At 38.6% G+C, this 19,472-nt stretch overlaps 1 protein-coding gene across 2 annotated transcripts in view; it reads left to right on the forward strand.

The window, feature by feature from the left end:
• BTAF1 (B-TFIID TATA-box binding protein associated factor 1) overlaps positions 1-19,472 on the forward strand; it is a 119,350-nt gene continuing 99,878 nt past the window's right edge. Inside the window, exons 1-2 of one of the 2 annotated variants that reach the window (XM_049645416.1) lie at positions 1-508; positions 13,928-14,051. In XM_049645416.1, the coding sequence (XP_049501373.1) occupies positions 495-508; positions 13,928-14,051 (138 nt within the window). In that variant the 5' untranslated portion in view covers positions 1-494. The remainder of the gene's footprint in view (positions 509-13,927; positions 14,052-19,472) is intronic. The other variant, XM_049645417.1, reaches the window with a different exon arrangement.

Consider the following 19,472-nt stretch of genomic DNA (forward strand, 5'->3'; position numbering starts at 1 on the left):
TCTTTCCCTTCTAGGAAATAAGGGGACCCTTATTTATCTTTCCTGCGTCGCTAACGACAAACAGATGACCACAAACGTTTTCTCCCAGGCGCATGCCGCAAGCAAAAACTGCTCGCACCCCTCGGCCTCACCCTCCGTAGCAAAGGCCCTGGCGGTGAGCTGACGTCACTTCCGGCGCGCTGACGCTCAGTCCGGCGTGCCGACGCCTGCGTCAGCAAAGAGCGGGGCTGGGGGCCCCCGGTTTGAAGTCGTGCGGGTCGGAGGACTGCCGCCTCCGCCGCCGCCTCAGACCCTTGCTCCCCGGCCGCGGCGGGGACGAGTTCGGGCAGGCGGCGGGGCAGATGTTCCAGGGCCCGCGGCGGGACACCCCGCGCCGCACCGGCCGCTCCCTTCTGACCGCGGCCTGGGCCTGCGCCGCTCTGCTCCCTGGAAACTAGCGCCTCGGCGGCGCGGCGCGTAGCTCGCGGGGAGCTCCGAACCGCCGGCGCCCGGCCATGGCGGTCTCCAGGTGGGTCTCGCTCCTGACGAGCGGACGGGAAGGTGGCCCAGGCGAGGCACGGTCCCCTCTCGGTGCCCCCACTCCTAGATAGGGTCGGTTCCCATTGTCACTGGGCTCGGGCGCCTTCTTCCACAGACTTCGGAGTTCGCCCCAACGTCTGCGAGGGTTTGGGCTCGAGTTACTCCTCGTAAATCGGTTCAAAATGTCTTTTTCTTGTTGAATAGACCCCGTGCCACGTTAGAGCTAGTGTTTCTCTTTCCTCACCATGCTTCTCTTCTCTGGTTTCTCTTCCTTCTTTCAGTTCTAGAGCCTGTTACCTCTCTTAGTGTTCTAAGGCAGATCCCTAACCTCCATTTCATGGGAAAACTTGGTAATAACTGTCGAGGTCTGGGAGCGTTGAATTACTGTTGTCTAAATGAACTTCTAATTATGTTAGAAGTTATCTGTGGCTTTAGGGATATGTTCTTTATGAGGACTTTTTTCTTACGGTATAATTCTTTTGTTCAACAAACATTCAGCCGTCAGGAATCTTTGGCAAGTTATTCTGATAGCACCGTCTTTCTTAACTAAGGCGTGAAAGTTATCACAGATCTTAAATTATTTTAAAATAATGTTGCCTATCAACAGGAAAGACTAGGAAACCTGCAGACCAACCAATAAGACGTAAGGCTATTAAGGCTATGGGAGGAAAGTCCTTTCCTTCAGTATGATAGGATGGTGGGAAAACTTTGTTAGAGGTTTGGTTTTGGAAGTGTAAGTAGGGGGATAGTCCCTGTGGTAGCAGTCAGGAATCACCACATTCACTAGAGTTGATAAAGTAAGCTTTCGTGAGAACTGGGTCTTTCTACCACTTAGGCTAAAGGAAGCAAGGGTAGTTCAGAAAACAAATAGTTTTCATTCATTTTTTTACAGTTAATTGGACACCTTCCTTGACACCATAGATACTCAAGCTCTGTCTGTTTTGCAAGTGAAGAGAAGAACCCACCCCTCCCAGACTCCCTAGATAACTGATGAGATCGTGTGTGGGAGAAGTCCCTGGGAGTTGATTTAAGGGGGTTGCGAGGTACCTGTAGTATGGAGCATCTAATTTTTATTTCATAGATTAATTGAATCCATTCAGTGTGAGGAAATTCTTATTTTGGGATATATAAAATTGCCTTGAAAGAATAGAATGGCATTTAAAATTTTTGCAAGTACTGGAAGGTGTATCTTCTAATTTGTTACTGCCCATGTAAATGTATACATTATAAATACATAGATACATCAACTTAATATGAGATTTGTTTAACAGGTGATACAATGTTTAAGAGGATGAGTAGCTCTTGAAATTTCTCTTAGAGCGGACCACGTTTTCACAGTATTGGATGTAGTTTTGTAGAGACAAAAGGAAAGTATTTAAAAAGAGACTAATCTGCTTGGCCTATGCTAATCTATTTACAGAAGTTTAGGGCACCTAAATTTCTGAATGAATGGGTTTTGAAAGCTGCTGTCTTTTGTTCTTGATACTGGATTTCAAAGAGTGGTGCTCTTTTTTAATGTAGATTCTTTGCTAAAATTCTGTTAAATTCTACTTTTAAAAATTTTGAGAAAAAAGCCTGTCCTAGTTGTATGAAAAAGCTATTCCTGTGTATATTTTGGTCATATGATCATTCAAGGAAGAAACTTTTGAGACACTGTGTCTGTGTTTTGGGATACCATCAGTCCTTGCCTTTTTAATTTGCAGATTCACTTTGAATAGCAAACTTTAATTTCAAGCTGGCCTTCTTTGTACACTAAGCATGTTTCTTTACTAATTAAATTTCCTTTTTCCCCTGTTGGTGTGTGCTTGTAGAATACAGACTTATTTTGATATTTTATGCAGAATAGGTGGAAGATAGCTCAAGAGGTAAAAGTCATATTTGCCAGAATCATATCTAAAACATTTTTTTGCACTGTAATATTTTTAGGACCTTGTAAATATTTCCAGCAGAAGGGAAATGATTAGCTGGTACCATCATTCCCTCTAATTGCCAGGTTCAGGAATCTGGGAATAATAAACGATTTCTCCCCCCATCCAACCAGTCACCAAATCCAATCCTGTTAATCTATCTTTCCAATCTTTCTCTGGCCAGTCTTCTTTCTTTCCATACCATTTACCACAATCCTGCTCCTACCACCATCATCTCTAGTCCAAGACACCTGCAACAGCAGCCACTTGTCTTCCTGCCTCCCATGGCATCTCTAATTTTTTTTTGTAACTTTTTTTTTAAGTTTTTAAATTTATTTTTGAAAGAGGGAGAGAGAGTGAATCCCAAGCAGCCTCCAAGCTGTCAGTGCAGAGCCGGATGTAGGGCTTGATTTCATGAACCGCGAGATCATAACCTGAACCGAAGTTGACGCTTAACCGACAGAGCCACCCAGGCGCCCCTCTAATTTATTCTTCACTTCAGCTATATTATTGCTAATATGCAAATTTTACTGTCATTTTTCTGCTCAAAACCTTTTAGTTGTTTTCTTGTGCCTTAGCATGAGTACAAAATAGATTCTTTGTGATCTGGTTCCTGCTTCGCCTTTTAAAGCTTCATCACCTTATATCAGGTTCTCTGTATCTCTTGCATCTCTCTCTCTCCCCCTCTCTCTCCCTCTCTTGCTCTCTCTCCTCTTCTTTCCCTTTCATTTTGAATCTGTGTTCTCACCTCCCATTCTTTCATTCTGGAACATTTCTTTCCTACCCCCCACCCCAAGTCTAACCTTGGTTTTTGGGTCTAAGCTTATATGTACTTAGGGAAGCTTTTTCTAGTTTTACTTCATCTGAGTTACTTGCACCGATATGTACTTCTGTCAGTCATAATATCGTATTTTGTAATTGTTTAATTATTCTCCCTGCTTGGATTTACATGCACTCTGGAGAGAAGGAAATATGTCTGATCTTTCTATTCCCAGCAGAGTGCCTGGCTCTTAGTGTCCTATACACTTTTTTTTTTTTTAAATGAATGAGTGATTTTGTTTCTTGTTTTAATAGCTGTCATGATTTTACCATAGTTTATGTATACAGTAGAATATTTCCAGTGTTTTTCAGTGAGTCCTTGTAGTTTAGCTATAGTTTTTCCCCAGGAGGACAAACTTTCACCATAGCTTTGAATATCAGCCAGGATTATAATTTTAAAAACATAATGTTATCAGAAAAGTTTATAATATAGTACAATTCTATGATAATGTGGTCTTGTATAATGCAAATTCGATATAATACAACCTTGTACTTTGTGATTAAATTTTTTAGACCCTACTTACAGTTTTATAAAGGCCTTGTTTTACTGTACATTGAATTGTAAGAATGTGGCAAAATTATCAAATACATGGCCAACTATTGATTTGTGGGAGAGTTAAGTCTTGCAAACAAGCTTTGATACTCTAAAAATGCAAATACAATTGTAGTATTTGAAGTTCTCTGTAAAATGCAGAGAAGTATTACTGAAAAATGTACGACTCCTTTAGACTCTTTTCTTAAACGTTTTTATTAAGTAATCTCTACACCATTGTGGGGCTTGAACTCATGACCCTGACACCCCAAGGTCAAGAGTTGCATGTTCTTCTGACTGAGCCAGTCAGGCATCCCTTCCTTTAGACTCTTAATGTAGGAGTTGAGAACAATGTTGCCGTTAAGATGTGAATGCTGGAAAGTCAGCTAAGCTCATTCATGAGCTACTTGCTCCCACAAAACCAACCTCAGCAAAAAGACATTAATATACATTACAGCTTTCAGTGTTGCTTGCCAACAGCTGAAATAATAATTGTTAAATCTTTGAATGCTGCTGTTTTGCCTTGTGAACCTTTCTCCCAGTAACATTTATCACTTGGTTGGGCCATCAACAGTAAAGGCAACCTTAGAGAAATTAAGACTTATGTTCATTACAGAAGGTGGTGAACCCGTGGGCGTTAATGTTACCTTCCACAAGTTACTACAGGATTTTTTTTTTAAGGTTGTTTATCATACCTTTGCCAGTTTATGCCACAGTTGGTTGAACTGACCCTTGTACTTTGACTAGCTAATATGAACATATTTTTCCCTTGATCATATAAATTAAAAAATATAATTTAGAGAATTTTTCCTCATTGATCTAAACTATAAAGGTCATGTCTAAAATGTCTAGACAGTAATTATGATTTGCCTGCATTATTAGACTCTACATTATTTGTATCTGAAGTCTGTGACATATTTTTGCATTTGAAAATGATGCACTGTTCAGAGAAGTTTCTGGAAAAAAGGGATCATACCCTCTTATGGAAGAAACAAATTACTACATTTGATCAGAACTTTGCTCAGTTTTGTTAATTCTCTCTGTACTGCTGATACTTCAGAGAAACGTGTTTCAACAGTCCTGTTCTGCCAAATAAAAGGAAGTTTCTTAATGTGGGGGAAGTTCCAGTGGATCCTTCCTACTGACACAGAAGATGCTAAAATGATACTCATGATCTCTAGGACAGCACAGGTTTCTTGTGTTTGCTCGTCCTTTTCCTCCATTACTGCTAATTTCAATTCATTATAGGATTGACAGAAGGAACTGTTGTAAATTACAATATGTCAAATATTTCATACTAAAAAAAAGTTAGGGACAAAAAAGCCAGGAGAGGGAGAAGAGGTATATAGAAGCTTTTACATTTCAATCTGTATAGTTTCCTTTGGTTTATTCCTCAAAGGGTTTTGTTGTTGTTAAATTGTGATAAAGTACACGTAACATAAAATTCACCGTTTTAGCCATTAAAGTGCACAATTTTGTATGAACTTATAAAATAACATATTCATTCTGAAGAACCTAGATGTTATTATTTTTTTTTTTCCATTGGAATTGTGGATCTTGGAATTTTTATTTTTGTTTTTGTTTTTGATACAAATACATTTATTTTTTTTTTCAACGTTTTTTTTTTTTTAATTTTTTTTTTATTTTTTTTTTATTTTTGGGACAGAGAGAGACAGAGCATGAACGGGGGAGGGGCAGAGAGAGAGGGAGACACAGAATCGGAAACAGGCTCCAGGCTCCGAGCCATCAGCCCAGAGCCCGACGCGGGGCTTGAACTCACAGACCGCGAGACCGTGACCTGGCTGAAGTCGGACGCTTAACCGACTGCGCCACCCAGGCGCCCCTACATTTATTTTTTAAATTATTATTTTTAAAATTTACATCCAAATTAGCATATAGTGCAACAATGATTTCAGGAGTAGATTCCTTAGTGCCCCTTACCCATTTAGCCCATCCCCCCTCCCACAACCCTTCCAGTAACCCTCAGTTTGTTCTCCATATTTATGAGTCTCTTATGTTTTGTCCCCCTCCCTGTTTTTTGTATTATTTTTGTTTCCCTTTGTCTCTTGATGTCCTCATATGAGTGAAGTCATACGATTTTTGTTTTTCTCTGACTGACTAATTTCACTTAGCATAATACCCTCCAGTTCCATCCACGTAGTTGCAAATGGCAAGATTGCATTCTTTTTGATTGCTGAGTAATACTTCATTGTATATGTGTGTGCACGCGTGTGTGTGTGTTTGTATATATATATACATATATATATATGCATATATATATGCATATATATATGTATATATACACACACATACATACATACATATATACATACCACATCTTCTTTATCCATTCATCCATTGATGGACATTTGGGCTTATTCCATACTTTGGCTATTGTTGATAGTGCTGCTATAAACATTGGGGTGCATGTGTCCCTTTGAAACAGCACACCTGTCTCCCTTGGATAAATACCTAGTAGTGCCATTGCTGGGTCTAGAATAGTTTTATTGAACCTAGATGTTATCTTTAAGATAAAGTAATGCAAAAGACTGTAGCTTGATGGATGGATCAAGAATGGAGGTTAGAAAAAAATGTCCTGGAGAAAATAACTCAGTTTGATTGTACTTTTTCAGCATTCATTTAATGAGTATTTGTGGAATGCTTTCTATGTTCTAGGTGTTAGAAATACAACAGAACAAAAACGGAATCCCCATTTTAAGAAATTCATGTTCTACTGTGGTAGTGGGGGAATGCAATTTATTCTAGCATGCACCTGGCCTTCCACCTGGCTTTGGTTTGGTTTCATATCTTCATATTGATTCTCAGTTTTGTCTGTGGTCTTAACTAATCTTTCTTGTTTAAAGAATATGCCATTAACATAGTTTCAGATTACCCACGTTATGATCTAGAAGGTATATATTTAAAAACAGCGGTCTAGAGAATTTCTTGGAAGTTGTTTCTTTTGACCATAACTTTCTTGTTTAATAATATGTGAGACTTTATAATACAGTGTTCATATCAGGTATTTACTTTCTTATTTCCTAAGTCACACAGAAAAGTAAAAAATTCGAACAGTTTGCTTTAAATTTTACTGGACTTTTGTTAAATGTGAAAATGTGTAACAAACTGGACAGACTTGACTGATCATTCTCTTCGTTAAGGTGAGGTATTCTCCTAGTTGACCTTATACTATTTTTCAAAGATGCTTAATTTAAATTCTGAGAATATTGAGGTTGGAAGTAGATTGAAGAAGTTATTTTTATACCCCCTGCCTTTTTTTTTTTTTTTTTTAAGTAATCTCTACCCCCAACTTGGGTCTCCAACTCACAATGCCGAGATCAAGAGTTGCATGCTCTACTGGGTGTTATATGTAAGTGATGAATCACTAAATTCTAATCCTGAAATCCTGAAATCATTATTACACTATATGTTAACTAACTTGGATTTAAATTAGTAAAAAACAGTGTTAAAAAAGATTGAGTTGGGCTCAATGTCATGCCCCTAAATAAACAAAAAAACTGACATACTGAAGAAATAATCATTTAATAAAGCCTCCGGAATTGGGAGGGAAAAAAAAAGAGTTGCATGCTCAACTGACTGAGCCAGCCAGGCGCCTATACCTTTTCTTCCCCCCTTTAATCTTCAAATGACCAAGGAGTTGGGAACACAACATATACTTCTTTATTTTTTTATTTGTTAAAATAATTTTTTTAAATGTTTATTATTTTTGAGAGAGAGACAGAGACAGAGAGCAAGCAGGGGAGGGACAGAGAGAGAGGGAGACACAGAGTCAGCAAGCAGGCTCCAGGCTCTGAGCTTTCAGCACAGAGCCCAATGCAGGGTTTGAACTCACAGACTGTGAGATCATGACCTGAGCTAACGTTGGCTGCTTAATCGACTGAGCCACCCAGGCGCCCCAGCATATACTCGTTTAATAAATGAGTGATGAAGTAGTAACCTAGGATATAGTTCAAAATGTCTATGATATTCTTCCATATCTTTTTATATCTTTACTTCATTATGCAAACAGCTGAAGAGAAGAGGGGTTAGGTTGCACCTGCCTGAATAACCTTTACAAACTTCCATGTACTCTTTCTTTTTTCTAGGCAGCCTTTAGAGCACTTGCCTGTAGTCACAGGTTGGTAAACAAAACATGAATCATGTCTTGTATAATTCTCTCTGAATTAAAGTCCAAATTGAAAATGGGCCAGATTTCTTATCAGTAAATTCATAACCAGTAGGTATTGTCAAATATAATTGCCTTATGTTTTATTTATTTTTTCAGTCTTTGGTACCTTTCATACAGCTTGACATCTATTACTTCTTTCTGCTCCATCTGTCTGTCCTTCAAAGAATGAAGAATGGCATTTCCCCTCCTACTAGCTATTCTGCAAGAGAAGGTTTAGCCATAAGAAATGTTGTGGGGCTCCTGGGTGGCTCAGTCGGTTAAGCATCCACTTCTGCTTAGATCATGATCTCACAGTTTGTGAGTTTGAGTCCCGAATCTGGTGAACACAAGCCCTGCTTCTCTCTCTCTCTCCTTCCTCCTCTCCCTCCCCCCCGCCCCCGCCCCCTGCTTGCCCACTTGCACGCTCCCTCTCTCTCAAAAAGTATTGGTGTAAGTACTGTGTTTCCTCAATTAGCCCTTCTTTTAACTTCCTTTCTCTTCTGACCACTTAGCTTCCATCACATCTCTCCCTCACCAAGGGCCCTATCTGCCCTCCAACATGGTACTGACCCTGGCTCATGCCCCTTCTCCTTCCCCCACCAGTTCACTATACCAGCCTTTTCCATTGAGTCCTGACCCTGATGCTTACCCTGCTTGCTCATAGCTGGCTACCCCAGGGTAACAGATCATATTGCCCTCTTGTCAGATCCTGGTCTGCTCGTCCCTTTGTTCTTCCTTTTGTGTGGTGTTTATTCTGCTGTTTTGGATAGAGGAAGGGAGAACTCCACAAACAAACAAACAAAACCCAAGGAAGCATTCTTTTATCCCCATTCCTCTATTCAGGGAGGCAAGCTTTGCTACTACCAAGGTGGAAGATGTGAGAATAAATAGGCCTGGATTAAACGAGAGAGTGAGCTGATCTACTACCCCCTGGACAGTTGGCTGATGGAAGAGCAGAAGTTACATGACATGGCATTGGGATAAAAGGCTTTGCAGAAAGGAGAGGCAGGAGGAACTATATGGATGTGAGAGAGGATCAGCATTAGTTAGAGAGGAGTTGAAGGTCTTTGGGCAGGAGTGTGGTTCCAGTGAAGCTGGGTAGAGGGGACTAAAGGAAAGTTTAGAAAGTATGGAGATTATTGAAGGAATACAGTACCCATTTCATGGTCTCTTTCAGCTTGCTATTTGGAGCAGGCATAACTGCCTTGATGTTCAGAATGCTGAAGTACTGCTGTGCTGATCTTACCACTTACTGAAGCATTACCTTAGCATCAGTTGTTATTTTTACAACTTGTTTTCATATAGGTATTACAGATCAAGGGTATTTCTCAAAGGAAGCAAAAAAAATTCTAATATAGCACCACCTCCCCCCCCCCCTTTTTTTTAGCACACAATTTTTTTTTTGCTTAAAAATGGTGCCTAAACTTGGCCCTAAGAAATGTGTACTTTTCTTTGTAATTTTAATTTTAGTAAATACCAACTAAGCAAATATTTGAATACTAAGCAAAGACTTTGCAGAGACACTATGCAAAGTATTGTGGGAGACAAAAAGAATCACTGAAGGAGGTGAAGCCTAACGAGCATAAGACATCATGTGACAAATTAATGTAAGAGGTGCCATAAAACAAAACATAATAAATACCAAAATGGCTACTCAAGATGAGAATTTGTGTAGATTACAGGAGTTCACCTCTGTGATACAGTAGTCTGAGATCGTTTCAAAAGGGTAAAGGATTTTAAGTCTCGATGGGTGGTAGCTAGCTCAAGAACTGAACCAAAAAAAGACATTCCAAGTGGAAGAAATGATATAGACGAAATTGTGGAAACCAAAAAGGCCCATGTTTGGGAGATACTTTTTTGATTTTGATTACTGTCTGATAGGTAAGGGTGAGCCATTGACAGTTCTAGGGTAAGGTAGTAATTTGATCAAAGAGTACTTTAAGAGTACTATAAATGTAGCAATAAGATCATGTTACGAGGGGGTTATGCTCACCAGGCAGTTGGAAGTGTGGCACTAGAGCTCCTAGATAGACTAGTTTTGGGGATTGTTTGTACCTTGTTACAGTTTAAACAAATAACCTAGTTTCCTAAGGGAGAAACTGGTGGGGTAAGGAGCTAAGGATTGAATATGGGAGAGCAATAAGAGGGAAACCAGGGGAAAAATTGAGAATTCAGATGGAAACAAGGTAATATAAAGTTGTGAAAACTCAGGAAGAAAAATGTCTTAAAAATGGGGTACTTACTGATATCAGATGTTATAGAAAGGTCAAGAAAATCGGGCTTAAAAAAATTGGATTTAGAGCTTACAAGTTTATTGGTGACCCATCAGGTGTGCTATTTTAGTAGAAGAGAAGAACAGAAACTTGACTGATAAGGATGAAATTGTGTATAGTGAGGAAAGAAATGATTTCTTAAAATGTTTTATTTACTTATTTCGAGTGCGTGAGAAAGAGAAGGAGCACGTGCAAGCAGGGGAGAGGCAGAGAGAGAATCCCAAGCAGGTTCCATGCTGTCAGTGCAGAGCCTGAAGCGAGATCATGACCTGAGCCAAAATCAAGAGCTGGACGCTTAACCGACTGAGCCACCCAGGCATCCCTAAAAGAAGTGATTTTAAACACTTGTTTGTGATGCGTGGCAGGAAAAAAGAAAAAGTAAACTAGGAGATGAGGAGCAAGCCGTTTATTTTCTCTTTAGAGACACACTTTTGCATATTTAAAGCTAGAAGGGAATAGATTAATAAGGCAGTGATTTAAGGTATTAGAGAAAGGATGATTGAAGCTAGAAGAGGATGATATCAAGGAAACAGTGGGACAATATCTAAACCTTAAAGAGAAGTGAGGACTGTCTTTCCATTTGAAATAGGATGAGGGTAACGAGCAATCTTTAGAGGTAGTGAGGAGAACTTGAGATTTGTTACAAAGCCTAGAGATCTACTCAGTGAAGTAGTGCATTCCTTTTTTAAGGAATGAGGAATGGTAATGGCGTCTTGAGGAAGGTGGAAATGATGGGGGAAAATGTTACAATCTGTCCATTTTCTTTTAACTTTATAAACAGGGTAGTATTGTCACTTCCTTACAGTGTTCATTTTGCAGCCAGCTTTGCTTTTGGTCATAAAAAGCAGAATCTCCATCCTGGAAAAAGAATTAATGAAGTAGTTGAAATCTTTCCAGAGGTGAGGTCTAAGGAACTTCACATCAAATAAGTCAGAGATATGACAAATATTACGTTACATAAGAAAAAAGGGAAAAAAAACCCCACAGTGATGTGAAACTAAAATATGCCTAAATTATCTAGTTTTACCCTCCAAAATAAGAGGTTAAATGAAGTAAATTTCCCTGAATCCTCCAACATGTGACAGCAATAAGACTTCTAAAGGTCTCCTAACTTTCAGTCTAGTTTGTTTTCCATTTTACCACAGTTTTCTACAGGAAAGTCTTGAATCTACATGAACTGTACACATATAAGAGAGCCCAGTATTGTTACAAAAAAGACATGCAGCATATACAAATATAAGTCCATTTAGAGTAGCATAAATTTGACCTAAGACTAATCATTCTTTGTAATAAAACTTACTTAATTTTTGATAATTTTGCCTACCATATAATATACAAAGATTTTTTTTTTTAAGTAGGTTCCATGCCTAACGTGAGGCTTTAACTCACAACTCTGAGATCAAGAGTCGCATGCCCTACCAACTAAGCTAGCCAGATACTCCTTAATATAGAATATTTAAAATGAATTTTTGTCTTGATAATTACAGAAAGTTGTTCATAGATGTTTGAAATCTCTTTTTGCAAATTTCACTGACAAAATCATATGGTAATGGCAACATGCAAGTATTTGTTGTGGAGGCTCAGAGATGATTCTCATGAACATTAATATCACAACTTGATTTAAAAATGAAAATAACTTAAGGGGCATTCTGAGAGTTATGTGTGGGATGGGGGGAAGATCATTTTATGGGGAAGGGATTTAGGTGTGACAGTCATAGAATTTTTTAAATAACACCAGTTGTCAAAATTTTTTTTTCTCCTATTCTTTTGTCCCACTATTTCTGAGTCACTGTTCACCAAATCTGTAGCAAAACCTGATGAATAAATGGGTAAAGGCAAGTATTTAGACAGCCTTGAATTAATGAGGAGAATAATTGTCTCAGCAGATGGATTGTGTCCATACATGGTGTATATATAAAGTAAGTTCATTTTTGTGTGTCTTACAAAAATTAGTTTCTTTATGATCACTCTGTGTGCCATTCATTGTATCAGAAGCAAAAACTGTGTTGTGTTTCTGTTTTTCTTTGTTATCACTGGCTTTTTTATTACCTCACATATTTTTCTTGAAATTTGTCCTTTCTATATTCCCTTAACTATAAATTTGAACCTTACCTCTTAGTGTTTTGTTCTGAAGCAGTTGAAAACTTTTCAAGGTACCCTTACTGTTCTTGACTGAAAAAGATTTTAGTTCTATTTCTTACTAGTTATAATGATTCTGTGCTTATTAGTGACTGGCTAGTTTGATAAATACTACCAGAGAAAAGAAAAGAACAATCCAGCCCATTTCATTTGCCCCTTATAGGTTTATCTTACAAAAGACGTTTAGAGCTTTGTTGTGTAATTTTTTAGCTCTTTGTGAAAGAAAAATACCTGTAATCCCAGAAGTAAAATACAAGCTTCACTGTAGTTTATTGATGCTTAATGCTCATGGTTAGCTTTGGGACCTTACTTGCTTTCTCTTTCTCATTAGATAAAATTTGAAAATGTATTCTTTAAATTTCCCTTTGTGTAGGATTAGGCAGTTGATATAACTTTACCATCCTCTGTATTTTTTTAAAGTACCCATTTATTCCCAATATGAAGTATGAGGCTCTTTTCATTACCTCTGGCATTCACTTTGCATTACTGAGCCTGATTAGTAGTGTGATAGGAAAGCTAGACCTATATATGATAGGTGGACAGCTGGTGGTAATTACTTGTGACTTGGCCTTTCTCCTTTCTAAAACCTTAGGATTTTCCTGTATCCCAAAACCACAAGAACATAGTGTTCCACTTCTCCTCACCTGTTCCAGGTATAAGGCATTGTGATATTCCAAGCTTTAGTCATTGGTTAAATGGTAGAACTGGAGTTTGAACTGTGATGTTGTGACTCTAGAATTTGTGCCAGTATGCTGTATGCCTTTGGAAACTCTTTCCTCAGAGATTTGTCACTTCTACACACATGACTTCATATACCTATATACCTGCAGTCTCAATTTTTCCTGAACTTCACATCTCTATTCCAACTATCTTTTTTGGTTTCTTGTAGCTATCCTGTCCCCGCCACTAGTAAGCTTGTCATCATTTCCCACAATATTTCCTCTACTAGTTCCCATTTTTTTAAGTGACCTCTTCATTTTCTAAGATCCAGAGTCTGAGAAATCTTTCATTTCCTTGACATTCTTATTACACTATGTATGTTTTGCCTCTGCAGTGTCTCTCCCAACTTCTTTCTAGGCTTCTAGTCATGATCGTAGTTTAGGTCTGCTCTTTTAGACTAAAATTCTCTAAAAGTTTTCTTCCATTACATTTCATGCTTCACACTGCTGCCAGATTAATCTTCCTAAAATAGAGCTCTAGTCCCATCTCTTTCTTGCACCAAGACCTTCATGGCTGACCTATGAAAGTCCATCCCATATACTATTTCTTTTATGAAGCCTTTTCAATATTATACAGTTGGGGATATATAGTATTTACTTCCTCTGTTCCCACTCAAAGCACTTTGCATTTCTTTTCTGGAATATGTGTTATTGTACACTGTATTCTAATTATTTGTGTACTTGCCTTCCTTCTCACCCTACCCCCAATTGCAAGTTCCTTGAGTGTAGAGATTTCTCCTGCAACCCTAGAATAGGTCTTCTTTCATAAATGCTCAATACATTTGTTGACTCAAGCTTACACCTATGAGGAAACATGTTTCAGAATAATCATTATATTTTTGTTATTTTAGGCTTGACCGTCTTTTTATCTTACTGGATACTGGCACTACTCCAGTTACAAGAAAAGCTGCTGCACAGCAACTTGGAGAAGTGGTAAAGCTTCATCCCCATGAACTAAATAATCTTTTATCTAAAGTAAGAACCCCCCTTTTTTTTTTCCATTTAGTATAATGCTATTGTAGAAGTTTATCTGTGGGTAGGAATATAATGATAGAAATTGTCTTATTTTTATTTATTTACTTATTTAAAATTTTAATGTTTATTTTTGAGAGACAGAGAGAGAGAGACCCAGAGTAGGCACAGGGGAGGAGCAGAGAGAGAGGGAGACACAGAATCCGAAGCAGCTCCAGGCTCCAAGCTGTCAGTGCAGAGCCCATTGCAGGGCTCAAACTCACAAACTGTGAGATCATGACCTGAGCCAAAGTCGGATGCTTAACCCACTGAGCCACCCAGGTGCCCCAGAAATTGTCTTATTTTAGTCACATTTGTGGTCTTCAGAGTCCATTAAATATCTTACTGTGTCTCCAAATATTTTTTTAAATTTCATCTTTTTGTCACAAGATTTAAAATATTTTGGCTTTTTTTTTTTTTTTGTATCAGGTTTAATTGTCTAAGGGATTTGACAACATAGAACTTTTTGCCTGTGGCACAAATTTTAATCTGACCCAGTTTGGTAATGAGCTAAGTTGTTAATCTAGTTCATTAGTGGTCTAACCTGTTTTTAACAGCTAGTAATTATAGTTGTCTTCAGATGATTGAGTACTCATGGGAAATGATTGAAATATATGAGAAGCAAGTTGTCATTACATTTAAAAAAAATTTTTTTTAACGTTTATTCATTTTTTGGGAGACAGAGACAGAGTGTGAGCAGGGGAGGGGCAGAGAGATAAAGAGACACAATTTGAAGCAGGCTCCAGGCTCCGAACCAATAGCACAGAGCCCGACGCGAGGCTTGAACTCGCAAACTGTGAGATCATGACCTGAGCGGAAGTCAGATGTTTAACCGACTGAGCCATCCAGGAGCCTCTGTCATTACATTTTTAGTTATCACCTGTTTTGAAAGTGGAGGCTTTCTGCTTTGATGGATCAATGTTTTCATAATCCTAGCCTATATTCTTTCCCTAAGCAATGGCTGTGTATTTATTGAACTCTGTGGACTTGTAGAAGTGTGCCTGTATGATAGTAAGCAATACATTCCACGTGCTTAATAATTCTCTGGCATGCAGAATAAAAACAGGAGCGCTTTGTGTATTGGGGAGCTTGGGTAGGGAGGAGGGTGGGAGAGCAATATAATAGCCCAGACATTAGAAATCCCAAGATAACTCTCTTCCTGCTGGTATTACCCCCTCCTTTCATTCTCATCTGTCTCTCTTTGATTCATATGAGTAGGAGTTCTAAGCTGTTGTGAATGTACAAATCTGTACTACATAGTTCCTATCATGAGGGCTGACAGTGACTGTCTTTTCCAGTGTATTTCCCAGTTAGATATTATCAATACTTTCTAAACAGTATGTAGACAAAGAGACAGTGGTTTGACATCCACAGGCTCCATGTTCTCAGAATGGAGAAGGATGCATGTTTTGTTTTGTTTTTTTTTTTAAATTTCTAAAATGTGTATTTATTTTGCAAGAGAGTGTGTATGCAAGCAGGGGAAGGGCAGAGAGAGGGAAAGAGAGAATCCCAAGCAGGCTCTGCACCGTCATCACAGAGCCCGATGTAGGGCTCAATCTTACAAACCACAAGATCATGACCTGGGCTGAAATCAAGAGTCAGATGCTTAACTGACTGAGCCATCCAGGTGTCCCTGGAGAAGAATGCATATTAGATGCATTATACTCATGTGTAAGGTAGGGGGATAGAGAGGTATACCCATTTCTTCTCATCCCAAGGGAAGAGATTGAGGACTGAATGAGCTGAAACTGGAAACAGTGAGCAAAACTAATTTGTGCTGAACTGAGAAAAGGTTTCCAGCCTTCCAGGTGAGTTCTGGTCTTCTTAACTTAGGTCCCGGCTTGCTGGCTGTCATCAAATAATTCCAAAAGAGGCAAAGTTTGTCTTTAGTACCTTCTCACCTCCTATCCTCTTTTTTTCTCCCCTCATTGTTTTCCTGTTGCCTTTTGATTTTGTTTTTTAAACTTACTGAAATATAACGTACATACCATACAATTTGCCCATGTAAAGTGCACAATTCAATTATTTTACCTTTTTTTAAGATTTTATTTTTGGGGTGCCTGGGTGGCTCGGTCAGTTAGGTGTCTGACTTCGGCTCAGGTCACGATCTCGCGGTCCGCGAGTTCGAGCCCTGTGTCGGGCTCTGGGATGATGGCTCGGAGCCTGGAGCCTGCTTCCGATTCTGTGTCTCCCTCTCTCTCTGCCCCTCCCCCGTTCATGCTGTGTCTCTCTCTGTCTCAAAAATAAATAAACGTTAAAAAAAAAAAAAAAGATTTTATTTTTAAGTAATCTCTATACTCAGTGTAGGCGTCGAACTTACAACTCCAAGACCTACAAGATCCACTGACTGAGCCAGCCAGGTTCCCCCTCAATGATTTTAGATATGTGCAATCATCACCACAATCTAATTTTAAAATATTTTTATTTCCCCCAAAAGAAACCTCATGCCCATTAGCAGTCATTCTCTAGTACTCCTCCCATACCCATCCCTAGGCAACCTCATCTGCTTTCTGCCTATAGATTTGCCTATTCTGAATATTTTATATAAACATGACTGGTTTCTTTCATTTAAAATAATATTTTTAAGATTCTTTCATATTGAAGTGTGTCTCATTACTTCATTCCTTTTTTCCCCATTTTTGTTGTCAAATAATATTCCATTGTATGGATATGATATGAATATATTATATGGATCTATCACATCTTATTTATCTGTCCATCAGTTGATGGACATTTGGGTTGTTTCCATTTTTTGGCCTTTGATGAATAATGCTACTGTGAAAATTCACATACAAGTTTTTGTGTGGGTGTATGTTTTCATTTCTCTTGGGTATATACCTGCAAATAGAATTGCTGGATCATATAGTAACTACGTTTAACTTTCTGGGGACCTGCCAGACTGTTTTCCAAACTGGCTCCATAGTTTTACATTCCTAACAGCAGTTTATGAGAGATGTAATTTTTCTATATCCTGGTCAGTGCTTGTTATTAACTGACTTTGATTATTTCCATACTAGTGAGTGTGAAATGATATGTCATTATAGTTTTGACTTGCATTTTCCTGGTGACAGTGATGTTGTTTTATGTGTTTATTGACCATAAACTGACTGAACTGCCTAGATCCTTTGCCCATTTTTAAGTGGGATATTTGTTCTTTTAATATTGAGTTGTAAGAGTTCCTTATATATTTTGGATACAAGCTCCTTACCAGGTATTTGATTTGCAAATATGTTCTTCCAGTCTGTGGTTGTATTTTCTCTTTCTTTCTTTCTTTCTTTTTTTTTTTTTTTTTGTGTGTGTGTTTTCACTTTCTTAAATGTATCCTTTGAAGTACAAAAGTTACTAAGATTGATGAAGTCATATTTATCCTTTTTTTTTCCATATCTCTGTGCTTTTGGGATCAATCTAAGAAATCTTGCCTGATCCAAGGTCCCAAAGGTTTACCTCTGTGTTTTCTTCTAAGAATTGTATAGTTTTAGCTGTTATTTTTAGATTTATGGCTCATTTTGAGTTAATTTTTGTGTATGGGATAAGGTAGGTGTTCACAGTCATCATTTTATTGCCCCAGCACCATTTGTGGAAAAAACTATTCTTTCTCCATTGTATTGTCTTGGCATTCTTCTTAAAAGTCAGTTGACCATAGACACAATTTTATTTTTAGACTCTCAGTTCTTTTCCATTGATCTGTGTACCTGTTCTTTTGCCAGTACCACACTGTCTTGATTACTACCACTTTGTAGCAAGTTTTGAGATCAAGAAGTATGAATATACCAACTTTATTATTCTTTTTCAAGATTGTTTTGGTGATTCTGGGTCCCTTGCATTTCCATATAAATTTTAGGATCAACTTGCCCATTTCTGCAAAAATATCAGCTGGGATTTTGATAGGAATTTTGTTGAATAAGTAGATCAATTTAGGGAGTATTACTATCTTAACAATATTAAATCTTTTTCTTTTTTTTTAAGTTTATTTATTTTGAGAGAGCACGTGTGTTCATGAGCCAGGTAGGGGCAGAGAGAGAGGAAGAGAAGCCCAAACAGGCTCTGCGTTGTCAACCTTGATGTGGGGCTCGAACTCATGAACCATGAGATCATGACCTGAACTTCAGTCAAGAGCCAGATGCTTAACCAGCTGAGCCACCCATGCGCCCCAACAGTATTAAATCTTTATATCCATGAACATGAGGTGTTTTTCTGTTGACTGTATTTATATTTTATTTAATTTCTTTTGATGCTATTTTGAATTTTTTGGTAATGTTCGGTATACGAGTCTTGCATTTTAAGTTTATTTTTAAGGAGGGAGCCAAGATGGCGGAACAGCATGGAAGTTTTTTGTGTGTCTCGTGTCCATGAAATACAGCCAGACCAACACTAAACCATCCTGCACACCTAGAAAACTGATCTGAGGATTAAGTTTATTTTTAAGTATTTTATACTTTTTGATGCTATTATTATTTTTATGGGCCTGCGTGGCTCAGTCAGTTGAGTGTCCAACTGTTGATTTTGGCTCAGGTCATGCATGATCTCACGGTTGTGGGATCTCTACAGCCCCAACAGGGCTCCGTGCTCAGTCTGAAGCCTGCTTAAGTTTCTCTCTCCCTCTGCCCCTCCCCAGTTTGTGCGGGTAGACTCTCTCTTTAAAAAAAAAAAAAAAAAAAAACAGGGGCACCTGGGTGGCTTAGTCGGTTAAGCGTCCAACTTCGGCTCAGGTCATGATCTCGCGGTTCGTGAGTTCAAGCCCCGCGTTTGGCTCTGTGCTGACAGCTCAGAGCCTGGAGCCTGTTTCGGATTCTGTGTCTCCCTCTCTCTCTCTGACCCTCCCTCGTTCATGCTCTGTCTCTCTCTGTCTCAAAAATAAATGTTAAAAAAAACAATGTGATTTAAAAATTTTTATTTTCAAGTTGTTTATTGAAAGTGTATTACAATACAATTCATTTTTTTAATGTTTATTTACTTTGAGAGACAGAGTGTATGCCCTCGCTAGTGGGGGAGGGGCAGAAAGATAAGGAGCTAGAGAATCCCAAGCAGGCTTGGAGCTGTCACCCCAGAGCCAGACACTCCAGACCCCGGGCTTGATCTAGGAAGTGTGACATTGTGACCTGTATGAGATCATGACCTGAGGAGCCAAAATCAAACGTTGGAAGCTCAACTGACTGAGCTACACTGGCATCCACAATTAATTTTTGTATATTGATTTTATAACTTCCAATCTTGCTGAACTCATTTATTCTTTCTGCTAGTTTTTAAAAAATGTTTATTGTGAGAGAGAGGCAGAGAGCATGAGCAGGGGAGGGTCAGAGAGAGAGGGAGAGAATCTCAAGGAGGCTCTGTCAGAGCAGAGCCTGACATGGGGCTCCATCCTACAAACAGTGAGATTATGACCTG

Source organism: Panthera uncia, chromosome D2, assembly GCF_023721935.1.
Source record: "Panthera uncia isolate 11264 chromosome D2, Puncia_PCG_1.0, whole genome shotgun sequence".
Taxonomy (NCBI): Eukaryota; Metazoa; Chordata; class Mammalia; order Carnivora; family Felidae; genus Panthera; species Panthera uncia.